At 45.0% G+C, this 16,540-nt stretch overlaps 1 protein-coding gene across 3 annotated transcripts in view; it reads left to right on the top strand.

Moving 5' to 3' along the window:
* The window catches only part of LOC108701202 (arylsulfatase G), a 39,856-nt gene that overhangs the window by 14,045 nt on the left and 9,271 nt on the right, over nucleotides 1–16,540 (top strand). Inside the window, exons 2-7 of one of the 3 annotated variants that reach the window (XM_041576803.1) lie at nucleotides 7,578–7,721; nucleotides 9,787–9,876; nucleotides 11,241–11,504; nucleotides 13,821–14,008; nucleotides 14,094–14,141; nucleotides 14,397–14,511. In XM_041576803.1, the coding sequence (XP_041432737.1) occupies nucleotides 11,275–11,504; nucleotides 13,821–14,008; nucleotides 14,094–14,141; nucleotides 14,397–14,511 (581 nt within the window). In that variant the 5' untranslated portion in view covers nucleotides 7,578–7,721; nucleotides 9,787–9,876; nucleotides 11,241–11,274. The remainder of the gene's footprint in view (nucleotides 1–7,577; nucleotides 7,722–9,786; nucleotides 9,877–11,240; nucleotides 11,505–13,820; nucleotides 14,009–14,093; nucleotides 14,142–14,396; nucleotides 14,512–16,540) is intronic. The other 2 variants (XM_018235506.2, XM_041576804.1) reach the window with 2 other exon arrangements.

Below are 16,540 nucleotides of genomic sequence, written 5' to 3'. Positions count from 1 at the left end.
TATTACGTCACAACGTTTCGGGGGCGTTCACCTGACAAAGGGGGAAGTCCCCAAACGTTGTGACTAATAAACACACAAGGGGCTTGCCACCTGTTTGAATCACTTTTACTGCCGGTACCAATTTATTTTCTTAGATCAGGGGTTCGCAACGTTTTTAACCAGTGAGCCACATTCAAATGTAAAAACAAGTTGGAGAGCAACATAAGCATGCGAAAAGTTCCTGGGGTTTCCAAATATAGCTGTAATTAACTGATGGTAGCCCCTATGTGGACTAGCAGACTACAGGAGGATCTGCTTGGCAGTACACCTGGTTTTTATGCAACTAAAACTTCCTTCCAAGCCTGGAATTCAAAAATAATCACCTGCTTTGAGGCCACTGGGAGCAACTTCCAAGGGGTTGGAGAGCAACATGTTACTCGCACGAGCCGCTGGTTGGGGATCACTGTCTTAGATGGTCAGGTGACAGCTCAAGTAGCAGGCCCGGACTGGCAATCTGTGGGTTCTGGCTATAAGGTACCATAGAAAGTCACTATTTAGTGGGCTGGTGGGGGCTGTTTGGGCTGATTGGGCCTCTGTGTACCTTAAATGGCAGGGTCTATTTTATTTCTCAGTCCGGAGCTGTCAAGTAGTATGGGAGTGTTACGGTACCAGCCAAGCTATGGCCTTTTAGTACTCAGCTGTGACTGCTGGGATCTGTATTCTGTAAAAAGGTAATGTTCACATTCTTGTCCCACTGTCTCCATCTTGTCCTACTGTCTCCATACTGTCTTATTGTCTCCACAAGGGCCTGCACTAGGGGTAAGCTAGAACCCTAGGCACAGTGGAGTGACCAGCAGACTAGTAATGAGCCTAGAGTGCCAGGAATAGGGGAATTGGGCACCCATTCCATTTGGCCTAGTTCTGTTCTCTTCCCTGTTCTTCTAATTTTTTCTTACTGTATTGTGTCCACCATGCCCTATACTTTACACCTTGCTCTACTATACCAACTATTGCCTACTCTTTTGTAAGTCAACCTCTGCTTTATGGGCTCCACTGTCTGAGACCCAAGGTAAATCATCTCTACTTGGCCTCCTAAAGACATCTCTAATTTTGGAAATTGCTACAATGTATCTCTGTTTGCCGTAACCTGTCTCCTCATCCACTGGATCTGCTCAGTAATTTTAAAGAAAGGAGAACTAAAGCCTAACTAAAGAAGTAGCTAGAAATGTAAATTATGTTTTGGGCTCCGGTACCAGCCCAAGTAGGGTTGCCACCTGGCTGGTATTTTACCTGGCTAGTAAAAATGATGGTTGATCCTAATGTTATTAATAGGGAAAAAGATAAATATATAGGAAGGCAGGTATTTTTTTCTTGGAAAAGGTGGCAACCTTAAGCCCAAGGCAACCCCAGCCCTTTAGCAGGGAGGATTTATGTCCCCAAAGATGCCCCACTAGCTCCCCATCTTCTTTTCTGCTGATTCACTGTTCTGTGCTGCTGTCACTTACTGAGCTTAGGGATCGACTCAAAATATACAATACACAGAATATAAATGTCACACTATAAGGCTGATTAGTAATTAATACAGATAATGACTACATGACAGCACAGAAACCAGTGCAATTAGCATCAAAATTTAATAATTAGTCCTGTAGCATCAGCTTATATTACAGGCCAACCTCATTTTTTCTTAATTTGCAACATTCCTTAAAGGGGTGGTTTACCTTCAAACAACTAGTTGTTTTCAGATAGTTCACCAGAAATAATTACTTTTTCCAATGAGTTTCTATTTTCTATATGTGACCGTTTTTCTAATATTGAAGTGTAAAGTGTCATTTTTCACCTTCTGAAGCAACTCTGGGATCCTGTAAACTGTTCTAAACAGATACATTTAGTTGTTACATTTCTTATCTTTGTCCCTGCTGAGCAGAATCTCTGGGTTTCATTACAGGCAGCTGTTAGAATTGATACAATAGTTGCTAATATTCCAGCGATGCTGCTGAGAAATGTATCAACTAAATGTTGCAAAATTGTAATGGGTTAGAGTCTGCGCCTGAATTACTGAGCTGCCAGTCTCAAACACCAGAGACAGGGACATTCAGCTTTACACTTAGATTTTGGAAAAACAGTAAAAAATAAATAATGGAAAGTAATTGGAAAAAATCTTTATTTCTGGGAAACAATCTAAAAACAACTGAGGGTTTGGAAGGTGAACAACCCCTTTAAGCTTAGCTTCTCAGCAGCTGCTCAGAGCCCACTGAGCATGTGAGTGTCACAGACACTTTCCAAGATGGTGACCCCCTGTGACAAGTTTGAAGTCCTGGATCATTGCTGCTATTGAGAAGCTGAAACTTTAGGCTGGTGCAGTGTCGGACTGGGACACCAGGGTCCCACCCAAAAACCTTACACCAGGGGCCCACCAAGAAAATTTAGACCAGGGGCCCACTCTCATTACTATTATTCTCCCTCTCCTCACTCAACCTCTATTCTCCTAGCCTCTTTAGTTATACATACTATAACCTATTATTCCATCTATTTAGCCTCTTTGTTTTATTTGGTCATGAAATTGGTCAAATGTTTAGTAGCACAAGGGCCCACTGACACCTGGGCCCACCGGGAGTTTTCCTGGTATCCCGGTGGGCCAGTCCGACACTGGGCTGGTGCAATCAGTTCAGTACATAAAATGTGGCATTTTTAGCCATATTCATTTTAAGGGTTTAGTTCTCCTTTAACAATCACCTAGCAAAAGCAAATTTCCTGGCTGCTCACAACTCACCATAGTGACTCTTGTTCTAATTCTTGGTGTTACACAACAGTCGTGCTCCTGTCACTAGCTTGTGTAACCACAATGCCTCCCCCACTCCCCACTCACACACTCTCCACTCACACACTGATCACTTATTGCACCAACACTCACGGTTCCACACCCAGCACCTTATATATAATGTTATTAGGGGCATCGTATCAACAGGGCCGAACTGTGGATGATTTACTGAAGTACAGCGCAAGGTGTATGAGACTAGACAGTACAGAGTATATATTATGTGTGTATATTCACTGACAGGTGCTCAGAGGTGCAACGTCTCGGTCATTAACCTTTCTATGACCGGAAGGCGCGGAGCGTTGGGGGTTAATGCGCGGGCGCTGATCGGGGGCACGCAAGCGCGCGGGAGACTCTGGCACAGTCCGGGTAGAACAGGTTCCCGCCAGTCAGGGAGGAGGGGGTGGAGGAGGGAGATAAGAGGCAGCGCCTTCCTCTGCACTCACCCCCTCCCGCTGGTACCGGCTCCTACTCATCGCTATACTGTGTGATCTCTTCCTGCTTCAGTAATAGTCTGGCACCCTGTCCCCTGCCACCATTGCCTGTATCGTGTGATCTGCCCTGTCTCTCTCTGCCCCTGGTATAGTGTGGCACCCCTCCCTGGCACCATTATGGATCTGCCCTGTCTCTGCCCCTGGAATAATGTGGCACCCCTCCCTGGCACCATTGGGGATCTGGCTTGTCTCTCTGCCCCTGGAACAGTGTGGCACCTCCTTGGCACCATTATGGATCTGCCCTGTGTCTCTGCCCCTGGTATAGCATGCAGGACCGCCATGATAAATCGCAGGGCCCCATACGAAAAATTTCCTGGGCCCCCTGGGCTGCGCCCACCGCAAGCCCCACCTACAGGTCCGCCTTCCCCACCACACAGTAAAAAAAAAAAAAATATATTGGTGGATAGGGTTCCCACATGTTAAAAAAAATAAAAAGATATTGGTGGTCAGGGCCCTCCATAAAAAAACATTTGTGGCCAGGGCCCCCCATAAAAAATATTGGTGGCTAGGACCCCACATGAGAAAAAAAAAATTGGTGGCCAAAATTTGAGGCCGGGGCCCCCCACACACACATTGTAAGAAAATTGGTGGCCAGGGCCCCTTAAACGTCCATGCCTTCCCGAAGTCAGGAGCTCTCAGAAAGATGGGGGGCCCGACTAATCAGGTAAGTGTGGCCGGGGCCCCCCTTACCCTCGGCCCCCCTACAACTCTCCCCCCTGTCCCCCCCTGATGGCTGCCCTGATAGCGTGGCACCTCTGACATAGAAGGCTGCAAGTGCAACTGAGGGCCCAACACTGTAATTGTGCCATTGCATGGACAGGATGCCAGCTGGGCCATTCTAGTCTTTGGCAAAACCTGTTTTGACCCGAGGGATAGGACAGTATTGTTCGATTGGTGACCTTACCAGATGTGCAAGAGTTAAGCTGATGCACTCAGCTGGCATAGGCACAGGCGGGCACACATAAGCCAGGCTCAGTGCCACAAGGGGAAGCAGAGAGCAGTAGCCACACTGACAGTGAGTTAGGTCGCTCCCACTATGACACCATGGCACAGACCTTAATTTTACTTGTATTGTTGCCATTGGACTGGTGACTGATTCTGTACCCCCCCCCCCATGCATTTGATGTATTTAGAAATGTCCACGTGTATTTTATTCAGTACCATTGGGCACACATTTATAGTGTCCTCAGATGCTATGCACCTTAAATGCACTGGAAAAAGTGTGATGCTTTCCACTCTCTCCCTTGCCTTGCCCACAGTACCCACCTTGTTCCCTGTGTGTGCCTGGCAGTAACATGTAGCTGAACTGCTGACACTGGGCAATCTAGAGTTTTACTTGGCACAAGTGTCCCCCGTGGTCCTCTGGTTCATACACTAACTCTCATTTACTGGATTCCTTATGCCAAACCCTGGTGTTATTGGTAACCCTTTAACTTCCTGGGGAAATATCCAACCATGTACCAGTGACCATGACCAGTTCCCCTTTCTCTCTGTACCTAGGGTTGCCACCTGGCTGGTGTTTTATCGGCCTGGCCAGTAAAAATTATGCTTTATGCCAGGGGTGTCCAAACTACGGCCCGCGGGCCAAATGCGGCCCGCGATCCATTTTTAATTGGCCCGGCGCAAATTGCAAAAATATACAGAATATGGCCCGCACATGAAACCTGGCTGTAGATTAGAAGAGGCAGATTAACACGGAAGATAATGTTCGGCCCTGTATTGGATGAAGGGGAGGTGGGTAGGACACTCCTTAATGCGTGTCCCTTGGCCCCATTATCCAATCAAACAAGGGCCGGCATTCCTCAGCTAATTAGTTAATTTAGGTCTCCATAGCCCAGCCCCTGGCTATTACTCCCGCCTCAGTGGTGACGTTCCGCTCCGATCACTACGGAATTTTAGGTATTATGGTTCTTGTCGCACTCCGTAAAGCGCTTTCAGATCTTCGCACAGCTGTTGCCATGTCGGTGTTTTGCACTAGTATCTTGGAATAGACCGGCGGCACATAGGGACGGGGAAATACACCGGGGAGCCGGGATCGCTGGTGATTGGGGTATTTTCTCAGGAAGCTATTCTAGATTGCGAGAATGGGGAGATATCGGTTCTATCTTAGCCTAGCTCAATAGAGAGAACTTGCTCTATTGCACGACAGACGTTTTGAGAGTTGTAGTTTTACCATATCGGACTGCCAAGGTTTAAGGATTCCTGGCAAGCTGTTTAAGGAGGCAAAATATAGTTTTATTAAATTATGTTAATGGTTCAAAGAATGACAGGCTGAATGGTCGGCCCCCACATATTTTCACCTCACCAGATCTGGCCCTCGTTGCAAAAAGTTTGGACACCCCTGCTTTATGCCAATGTTATTAATAGGAAAAACAGCAAGAATATAGGAAGGCCGGTATTTCTTTTCTGAAAAGGTGGCAACCCTATCTGTACCACCCTCATACACACAGGCCGTTTGTCCCCCCCATCAGTTCCTTGCAATTTCGGGCACAATTTCTGTTTACGTTGACTAATTCAGTAGATATTTCTGTGAGGTCAGAATTTCCTGGTTCTTTTTCTCCCAAGTTCTGAGCAGCAGCTGGCGCCTTGCAGCAGAGACACTCGGTGTCTGACCGTTTAACCCGCACTCAGCGCCAAGACCCGTGCTAGTGCCTGTGGTGGGAATCCTTTACTAAATCTATGGGTGGATTTATAGGTACCTGCCTGCAGCCATTATACATGGGTGAGTGACAGCATCTTGTCAGCTGATTCCATAAAGTGGAATAACAATTAGTTGTACATTAGTGTATGCACTCATGCAGAAATGATTACTGGCCATGGGAAGAGGGGGTTTGGGTGGTTTGGCTGACCTCTAACTGTTTCTATGTGACCCGAGTCGTGTAATGTCAGCCCCTAAGGCAAGTGCACTCTTCATTGACTTGTTTGTTAACCTTTATGTAATTTTCTGGCATCCATATTGGGTTTCTTGATAACCTGGTGCCTTCATGAATGTTTCAGCATGGCGTCCTGTCCTGGTTATTATTATAGCTTCATGGCTGCTGCCTGTGGTACCTGGTTCTCAGGAGTCTGTCCTGTTTTTTGTCGATGCCAACTGTGGATCCTAATTACCCATGATGGACATTAACCCCCGCCCCTCATTAAACTGGAGGTCACAGTATTAAACCAATTCAAACCAATTCATAGTCAAGCTCATTTTGGCACAGCAGTGTAGATAGGGAGGGCTACCATCAGGTCCGGACTGGCAATCTGTGGGTTCTAGCAAATGCCAGAGGGGCTGTATGCAAATTAGGGGTGGGAAGGGGAAACATTTTTTTACTTCCTTGTTTTGTGACCAAAAAGTCATGCAATTTCCCTCCCCGCCCATAATTTGCATATGCAAATTCAGTTTGGCCAGGCAGAAAGATTCGGCTGAATCCAAATCCTGCAGAAAAAGGCCGAATCCTGGATTCGGTGCATCCCTAGTTCGGTGCTGTCCCAGCTGGCAGGGACGGCGCTTTTGAGAACTATTGCCATTTGCATTAGGGACTGTAATTCCTTTTAAAGGGGTGGTTGGTTCACCATTAAGTTGACCTTTAGTGTGCTATAGAATGGCCAATTTTAAGTAACTTTTCAATTGATCTTCATTATTTTTTTTTTTATAGTTTTTCTAATTATTTGCCTGATGCTTTCCAAATTTTAAAGCAGGGTCATCGACCCCATCTAAAAAAAAAAGGCTTTGTAAAGGTGGCCATAGACGTAGAGATACGCTCGTTTGGCGATGCCTAACCCAGACTTTCTTATTATTTCTTATAAAAACTATGATCCTGCAATGTGACTTGTGTGACTTTTGTTCTGATTCTGAGTCTATCTAATATCCCTGCCGTAAAGTATGGCAGTACTGCTGTAAAAAAAATTTGCTAAAATAGAGATTGACTGTTATTTCAGCACCCAAACAACAGCTATATATATGATTGTAGTTAGAAACAGCAACCCCCCCCCCTTGTCCTTTATTTATGTAGCAACAACAGGTTAATCATGAGCCTGTGGAAAATATAGAGGCACCGTCCCCAAATACTGAGCAGGTTGTTCTATTTGCTGCTTCCTCAGATCCAATTACTGTTGTTCTGGGCTTTTGTCAAGCCGACCTTCAGATCTGCGGGTGCTTCCATACTACAGGGAGGGAGAACGGCCTGCTAATGTCTCTACTAGTGTGTGTGTATCCCAGCAGGCAATCTGCATATATCATTTTAAAGTAATCCTCCTGATCTCTGCAAACACAGTGCTCTGCCTGTCATTCTCTTTAATAGAACCAGATGTGGCCCAAGGAGTCGGCGAGTGATAAATGCACTGACTGACAGATGTTCTACAACTGCGCCCATTGGATTAAGGCTTGATGTGCCATTTGGCAGTTCCCTTTGCTCTGAGTGGATCACATTGTGCTGGCCTGTGAGGTGAGAATCATCCATCTGCAAAAAAGTTTTGGAAGATTAAATTTGGTAATTTTTCAACCTCAGCAACTATCACAGCCACACCATGGATTAGGGATTTAATTACCAACACAGGGCAAAATTTACCTTGATTTCTCCCAAAGCACTTTCGCAGGTGCCAGCTAAGTACGATCACCAGATAATGTACCGATATGCTGCAAATGGAGTGCAAGCTGCGGCACATGTTTTCCGCAGAAGGCTGGCGTCACTATGATATCTAATACACACCAGTTAGCTTGAAGAAAGTCACTTACGTCTGTGCAGGAGTGTCAACTATTTGTCCTTCATCTGTGAATGAATGATAATCTCTAGCAGCCACTGAGTGACTCTTAGTGACTACAGGGAGTTGTACTGAAGGTCTGCAAATTAGGCAACACCAATATAAGTTTTACTCTCTCCATCAGTATCCATCTTGCCCTACTGTCTCATCGTGTCCTCTTGTCTCCACTTTGTCCAACTGTCTCCATCTTGCTCTACTATCTCCATCTTGCCCTACTGCAACTTTTTCTACTGTCTCCATCTTGCCCTACTGTGACATCTTGTTCTACTGTCTCCATCTTGTCTCCACTTCTTCCAACTGTCTTCATCTTGATCTACTATCACAATCTTGCCCTACTGTTTCCATCTTGTCCTACTGTCACGTCTTGCCCTGCTGTCTCCACTTGTTCTACTGTCTCCATCTTGTTCTACTGTCTCCATCTTGTTCTACTGTCTCATTGTCCTACTGTCTCCTTCCTGTCCTGATGTATCCATAACTGTCTCCATCTTGCCCTAATGTCTCTATCTACTTTCTCCATCTTGTTCTTCTGTCTCCATCTTGTTCTGCTGTCACATCTTGCCCAACTGTCTCCATCTTGTTCTACATTCACCATCTTGTTCTACTGTCTCCTTCTTGTCCTTCTGTCTCCTTCCTGTCCTGATGTATCCATAACTATCTCCATCTTGCCCTAATTCTTTATCTCAGGCTACTGTCTCCATCTTGTTCTACTGTCTCCATCTTGTCCTACTGTCTCCTTCCTGTCCTGATGCATTCATAACTTTCTCCATCTTGCCCTAATGTCTCCATCTCGTGCTACTGTCTCCATCTTGCTTTACTGTCTCCATCCTGTCCTACTGTTACATCTTGCCCTAGTGTCTCCATCTTGTTATACTGTCTCCATCTTGCTCTAGTGTCTCCATTCTGTCCTACTATCTCATTCTCACTCTGTTTTATTAATTTACACTGCTGGAGCTGAAGACAGAGAGATGGAGATTGCAGAGCAAGATGGAGACAGTAGGAGAAGAGGGTATAGAAGAGCAAGATGGATGCCATGCTTACATCTTGCTCTTCAGTCTCCATCCTATCCGACTATCGCCATCTTATTGCTAGCCGGTGCAACCAAGTGATCCGCCCACCAGCCCAGGATTTGCGGCATAAGTTTTTGCAGCATAAGACTTGGCACTTTAACCGATTCTAGGAATGAATTAACCTAGCAACCAGACAGCAGTTTAGGAGTCAGAGTGGAAGCTCAGTAGGAGAAAGCCCACACAATTAACAATAACATTATACAGTATATGAAGTCATCCATATAATGTGTTTTGGTTACTGGGTTCAGTGACCCAGATACCAGTTTTAGTGGTTGTTCTTACTGCAGAAAGTTTATCTTTCTTCTATTCTGCCCACCTGGGGCCACTAACAGTATCTACTGTCCTGATATAAGGATCCTGGAGCAGACTGGTAGGAAATGGTTAAGTTGAGAATTTCCCTCCTCATTTGGAGGAAGGATTTCCAGTGCCTGCTTATGTTGGCACATATTCAAGGTAATAGATTTATCTGCCCCTCACCATCTTCCCTGAAAACACTGTGATTGATATTGCCCTCCCCCGGGTCAGGGTGACCTTCTGTGTGCCGATGATGCTGTCAGTGGTGCTGTCTGTCTGTGTTGGACAGGCAGATAAGAGACACCACCAAGGCAGTGTGAGGACATTAGGGCCCCCAATGTCAGGGAATATCAGCTCTAACCTCCTACAACTTTACAACCCTTTCCAGAATCCTCTGTCAGCCTTTGTATGGTTTCGTATAGAACACAGAGAGTCACCTTGCAGCACTTGGATCAGGAGTCAGACCCTGGGGGTACAGGTTGGTACAGTTGTAATGAGTAAAAGTGAACTGAGTGGAGGATATAACTGACATGACATTATTCAGAGGAGCTTACACTCTAGGAACAGACATTGCTGTCCAAAAAGTAGAATATTTTAGTCATATGACTGAAAGGGTTTTGAGTTTAATCAGTGCCCCCGCTTTATTATACTCTTTCTAGTGAGTGGACTTTTCCTGCCCTGGAGGTAACGGCCTCAATGCAAACACAGGAGCCCTGTCCATGGTGCTGAATAATGATTTGAATTGATTTTTCAGTATCGAGGGGGTGGGGAAGAGGTATAATTAATCCTGGCTGCTGCTAATTGCCCACTGGCTACCAAGTGATTTGGGCCACCAGTATTTACCCCGGGTTGCTCTAGGGGGCGCTGAACAAGAAATATTGGTTGTTCTACTCTGTTTGCATTTATGTATAAGTCACCATTACTGGTATTTAGGGGGGAACAGTGTTTGCGCCAGAGGTATGGAAAATTCCATGGGGATAAACTTCTATATTCTCCCTCCCACTGGGGTAAATTAATCTAATCTCCCTTCAATACTGCCGAGCTCTTATTCTCTGTATTTCCTGTTTCGGAACTACTCTCTTTCCCTTGGTCAGTATGTGTGATAATCCTTGGCATCACTAAGGGTAAGATTTGGGGGTGATTTGGTTGGCCCTCAAATGGAGCCTGAACCAAAAAAACAGGAAAACCATTTCCCCTTAAAGATCAAGACAGGAAAATTCACAGATAGGCCCAAACCTCGCTCTCTGCATGACCATGGGAAAGAGAGCAACCCAGGAGCAGGAAGTACAGAAAATTTTAATTTTGTACATGGGGGGGGGGAGAGACTGGATTCACTTTTCCTGGGGGGTCCTTCTTGACCATGGGAGAGAGAAGAACCTGAAGCTTTCCTGCTGTTCTTGGACTGTTACTCTCATAAACCCCAAGAGTCTTTGGCTTCTATGGGGATGCCAGGAATTGTAGTTCAATAACAGATGGACAACCTTCATAAACAGCTTAACTGTGGACATCATGCCTTATTGTACACACTAGCCCACGGTTTCACTCCTTCCCCTGACACTGTTTTGCCATACACACACACTGTGCTCCCCTGACATCTTCTTGCCCTAATCACAATGGCAGGAGTAGAAAATCAGACTGTATTTAAAGGTAATTGGGAGATTGTAGGCGCTGGTGGGAGAGCGCAGATTTAGGGAACACAGCTTTGCTCACATTTATTTTCGATACTTCCCAAACTGGGTTTATCCAATGGTGATAGCTGCACTAATAGTGACCCCCCACTCCAAAATAACTCCCCTTACTTTTGTCAGGATATTATGGATTTGTTTCCATTTGGTTTCCTAGGTCGGAGTGAAGATCTTGCTGGACTACAAGAACGATGGTGCTGCTGGGAATTCTTCTGAAGTCGCTATTCCCTGTGGTTCTTTTCTACAGTTTTCTCTCATTCTGGGTTCCTGATGGTGCTGGATCGAAAAACAATGACACCAAAAAGACAAACTTCATTGTCATTTTAGCTGACGACATTGGATGGGGCGATCTTGGCGCAAACCAGCCGCACCTGGAATCCCACACGCCCAACTTGGACGCATTTGCCGCTGATGGAGTTAGGTACAAATGATGTCACTAATCTTGAGGTGGAGGGAGGGACTTATCTGTACTTATCTTCATCACTCATAAATCAAATTGTTAACACTAACCCCTTGAAGGGTATGCGCATATGGGGTGAAACCTGGGATCCACAGGGGAACACCCAGTTGGGGGGGATGGGATTGAGTTAACCAGGGGGAGGTTCCAGTCTGACAATGGAAAGAGAGCAGCCCAGGCACAGAAAATACTAGGGATGCACCAAATTCAGGATTTGGCCAAGATTTGGCCTTTTTCAGCAGGATCCTTCTGCCTGGCCGAACCGAATCCAAATCCTAATTTGCATATGCAGGGAAATCGCATGATTTTTTTTCACAAAACAAGGTAGTAAAAAATGCTTTCCCCCTCCCATACCTAATTTGCATATGCAAATTAGGATTTGGATTAGGTTCAGCACGAATCTTTCGTGAAGATTCGGGGGTTCGGCCGAATCCAAAATAGTGGATTGGTGCATCCCTAGAAAATACAGACAATGAAAGCTCTGTAACTAGGTACGTTTTGGGAGGTAGGTTGCATTCAGTTTCCCAGGGGAAGGTTCCTGTGTGACCATGGAAAAGAGACCAGTGCAGAAGCAGGATGTACAGAGAATCTAAAGGTATTTACTTGAATCATCAGCAGCGCCGGATTTCACTGAGGCGCGCCCCTAGGCCGTGCGGTCCGACCAGGCGGCCGCGCGGCCCTAGCGCCCACCTCACCTCACTTTCCCAGCGCGCCGGTGAAAAAACGCCGGCGCAGATGCTGTAAATGAATGGGGACGTACGCGTCCCCATAATGCGGCTGGGCGGCATGCCGCCCCTATTTTTTTGCCGCCCTAGGCCCGGGCCTATGCGGCCTTGCCGCAAATCCGGGCCTGATCATCAGGAGTTTCAGGTTCCTGGGCCATAGAAATGATACCTAGTAAAAGAAAAATGGGGAAAATTCTGCATAACTATTGGACTACTTGGCCAGATTTTAAAGGGGTTTAAAGGCTTTATGTAAACTTTTATTATGGCTATTTCTAAGCAACTTTTCAACTGGTCTTCATTTTCCCTTTTTTATAGTTTTTGTATTATTTACCTTCTTCTTCTGACTCTTTCCAGCTTCCAAATGGTAGTCACTGACCCCATCTAAAAAACAAATACTCTCCAAGGCTACACATGTATTGTTATTGTTACTTTTTATTACTCATCGTTCTATGCAGGCCCTCTCCTATTCATATTCCAGTCTCGTATAAAAATCAAGGCATGGTTGCTAGGGTAATTTGGACCCTAGCAACCAGATTGCTGAAATTGAAAACTGGAGAGCTGCACTGGGAATAAAAAGATAACTCAGAAACCAAAAATAAGAAAGAAAGAAAACCAATTGCAAATTGTCTCAGAATATCACTCTCTACATCATGCTAAAAGTTCATTTAAAGGTGAACAACCCCATTTAAATGCAGCTTCTTCGAACTGTTGGCCATTCCTTCTATGACAGCAGCCCCAGGATACCTTAATTGGCTAATGTGGCTGATTGTGCCTCCAGCCCACAGCGATCTGAATAATGATGAAAAAACTGTTTACTGTACAAATAGAGATTTGGGTCAAAACTTCAGCCTGTTGCATTCAGTATCAGCTCCCTACTTTTCTGTCCCTTTATCTCCCTGATGTTACTGTTTCTGACCCTGACCTGGGGGGGGGGCTGTTTGTTTTGGGCACAGTTCTTGGCAGAGAATTTGAGACAGAACCGTCACTGTGTGCAAATTCTAAGAATCCTTTCATCTTCTGACCTGAGCCTTGTTCTGCTGAAGCGCCCCATACTGTGTGGCTCTAACCAGCAACCACTTTCTTTATTTGCTTTTCTGGTGCCTGGGGACCACCGCAGCTAATTCCCCTTTCACATGGATTTCACACTGGGTACATTATGAAGAGCCAAGCTGTGCTTATTGTAGAGGGCATGCAAAGCAGTTCAGGCTGATCCACAACTAGTGACTCATGAACAACATGTTGCTCCCCAACCCCTTGGATGTTGCTCCCAGTGGCCTCAATGCAGGTGCTTATTTTTGAATTCCTGGTTTGGAATCAAGTTTTAGTTGCATAAAAACCAGATGTACTGCCATAGGCTCTTGTAAGCTGCAAGTTCATATAGGAGCTACCAAATGGCCAATCACAGGCCTTGTTTGGCATCTCAAGAACTTTTTTCATGCTTGAGAACCCTACAACTTTCCAGTTCGGCCTTTTCCCACCGTAGTTCCTTGTCATTCTTGGGGTGCTGGGCCCAGAATTGGTCTCTGTATCTGACAAACCCTCTGATCCTATTTAGATTTGTGGATTTCCACTCGGCAGCCTCCACTTGTTCCCCCTCTCGGGCCTCTCTGCTCACAGGAAGGCTGGGCATCCGCAACGGAGTCACCCATAACTTTGCTGTTGAGTCGCTTGGGGGGCTCCCACTTAACGAGACCACTCTGGCTGAGGTTTTAAAGGAATCTGGCTACGCCACGGGTCTGATAGGTAAATCACAGGGACCTGAGCACCATCAAAGGAGACGCTCACCTTAAATGAACAAGATATTAATCATGTGTTGTATTTCAAATAGGAAAATGGCATCTGGGTCACCATGGTGAATATCATCCCAATGCCCGAGGTAAGTGTGAAACTGACACAGCAGCTCCATTTTCTTTAGCAGTCTGTATTTAACAAGGTGTGATTTTTCTAGTGCAGGGCAGTATGTCTCAGTTGTCTTGTTTTATAGATTGGGGCCTCCGCCTTGGCTGTGCACCCAGAATGTGTGGGCATGAGCTCAGTGTATTTACTAGGCACAGCTTATGGGTCAAGGGTAGGAGCCAGAGATACCCTATACCTACTGGGAATCTAACTGGTCCCTCTCCCCCATTACCAGGCTTTGATTATTACTATGGGATTCCCTATAGCAACGACATGGGATGCACAGATGCCCCCGGATACAACATCCCTCCCTGCCAGCCTTGCCCATTGTGCCACAATGCTCCGCAAAGGTAAAAATCTCTGCCAAAAATTTAATCAGGCCATGAAGTGAATTGTCTTTTGTTTCAATATTTCTTTATTGCAAATATTCAAAAATTACATCTCAGTGCATTTATATAAAACGTACGATTACATAACCGTTAAAGACAATAGATCACAGTTAAACATAATACATGCCACATAATTGTCCGACGCATGAATGAGTGCTATATGCTACTGAGAATGTAAAATACTGACAAGCAAGATATTCGAAAAAAAATTTTAAACAGGGGTTAGGGGGGAGAGGAAAAGAGAAGAGAAACAGAAAGGGGCAGCGAGAAGAGAGAAAAAGGAGAAGGAAAGAAGGAGAGAGAAGAAGAGAAAAAAGGGGAGGGGGGAGGGAGAGAAGGAGATTTCTTCCATACACTGCGCTAAGCGTTATACATATAAAACAGCAGTAAGGATGTACCACAGGGCTCCGGTCCTGGTACTACATAAGACCTAGTAGGCTAAAACATTACGATCAAATCTCGTAGGATAACGGTAGCGAATCCATGGGTCCCAAACTTTCCTGAATTGCACCTGTTTATCTTGCGATATGCTAGTGAGTTTTTCCATAAGGAAGACAGCATCTACTCTATTTTTGACTTCAGAGAAGGGCAAATGTGGAGTTAGCCAAGCCTTTGCAATGGTTTGCTTAGTTGCAGTAAAAAAATGTGTGATTAGTTTATAGTGCGATTTACATAACGCCTCTATTGGTTTGTTCAGTAATGCTTCCATTGGACATTTAGGTAAATTTACTTGCAAAACTGTATATATATTAATTCGTAGACTCTAGCCCATAAGCGCTGCGCTCTATTACACTGCCAAAACGTATGTAACATGGTGCCCAGCGTGGCACAGCCTCTGAAACAATTAGGACTAGCACCCTGTTTCCACTTGGCTATGCGAGTAGGTACCAAGTACCATCTACTTAAGATCTTATATGAGGTTTCTTGCGCCAATATATTAACCGAAGTATGCATTGTATTAGTAAAAATCGCTTGCCAAGTCTGCTCATCCAAATCCCGTGACAATTCTGCTGTCCAATTTCTAACATATGTAAGGGATATTATAGGTTGTGAAGTAGTGCTTTGTCTGTATAAGTAACTAATAGATCCTTTCATTTGAGGACGATGCAAACATAATGCCTCAAAGAATGTAGGAGGGGAAAAAGAGCATTGCTTTTCTAGAGTAACCAAGAAATGCCGTATTTGATTATAGCGATATTGCTCTCGATCAGGAATGGCATATCTATCTCGTAGGACAGTCCAACTTAGAACTTTATCATGCAATAAATAGTGGCGAATATGTGTGAGTCCTTTATCCACCCACCAATGGAATTGCCTAGGATCCAGGCCCGGTGGAAAGTCCGGATTATTAAACAAGGGTGCCAAGGGTTTATGTTTAGACAACCAGTGTGGTTTAGAGGCTACAGCTTGCCATATAGCCAAGGTATGCTTGACAGTGGGAAAGCTCTTAGCAGATTGTGGGACATCAGAAATCCAAAAGGTATCCCCAAGGAAACTACAATGACAAATATCCTGTAAAATCAGCACCCATTTCGGTGGATGGGAAAGGACAAACCAATGCAACAACTGAGATATCTGTGCAGCCATATAATATTCACGAAAGTTTGGGACACTTAATCCACCCATTGACCTATGTCTATACAATATTGTTTTAGCAATTCTCGGTCGCTTAGCACACCAAATAAACTTGAGGCATGCATTTTGTAATCTAGTCAGCAAATCAACTGGCGGTGGGACAGGAAGGGTACAAAACAGGTACAATATACGGGGTAAAATACTCATTTTGACAATGTTAATTCTACCGAACCATGAGATCGCAAAACTTTTCCAGGAGTCTAAGTCATCCATTAATTGCTTGACAATTTGTTTGTAATTATTAATACTCAACGTATGGTATGAATCCGTAATACGGACCCCTAAATATTTGATCGAAGTTTGTACCCATGCGAAATCAAAGTTCAATTCTAAAAGTTTCTTCATAGCAGGGGAG

This window comes from Xenopus laevis, chromosome 9_10L (assembly GCF_017654675.1).
Source record: "Xenopus laevis strain J_2021 chromosome 9_10L, Xenopus_laevis_v10.1, whole genome shotgun sequence".
Taxonomy (NCBI): Eukaryota; Metazoa; Chordata; class Amphibia; order Anura; family Pipidae; genus Xenopus; species Xenopus laevis.
The sequence above is the reverse complement of the archived record's forward strand: the minus strand, read 5'-3'. Positions and strand labels throughout refer to the sequence as shown.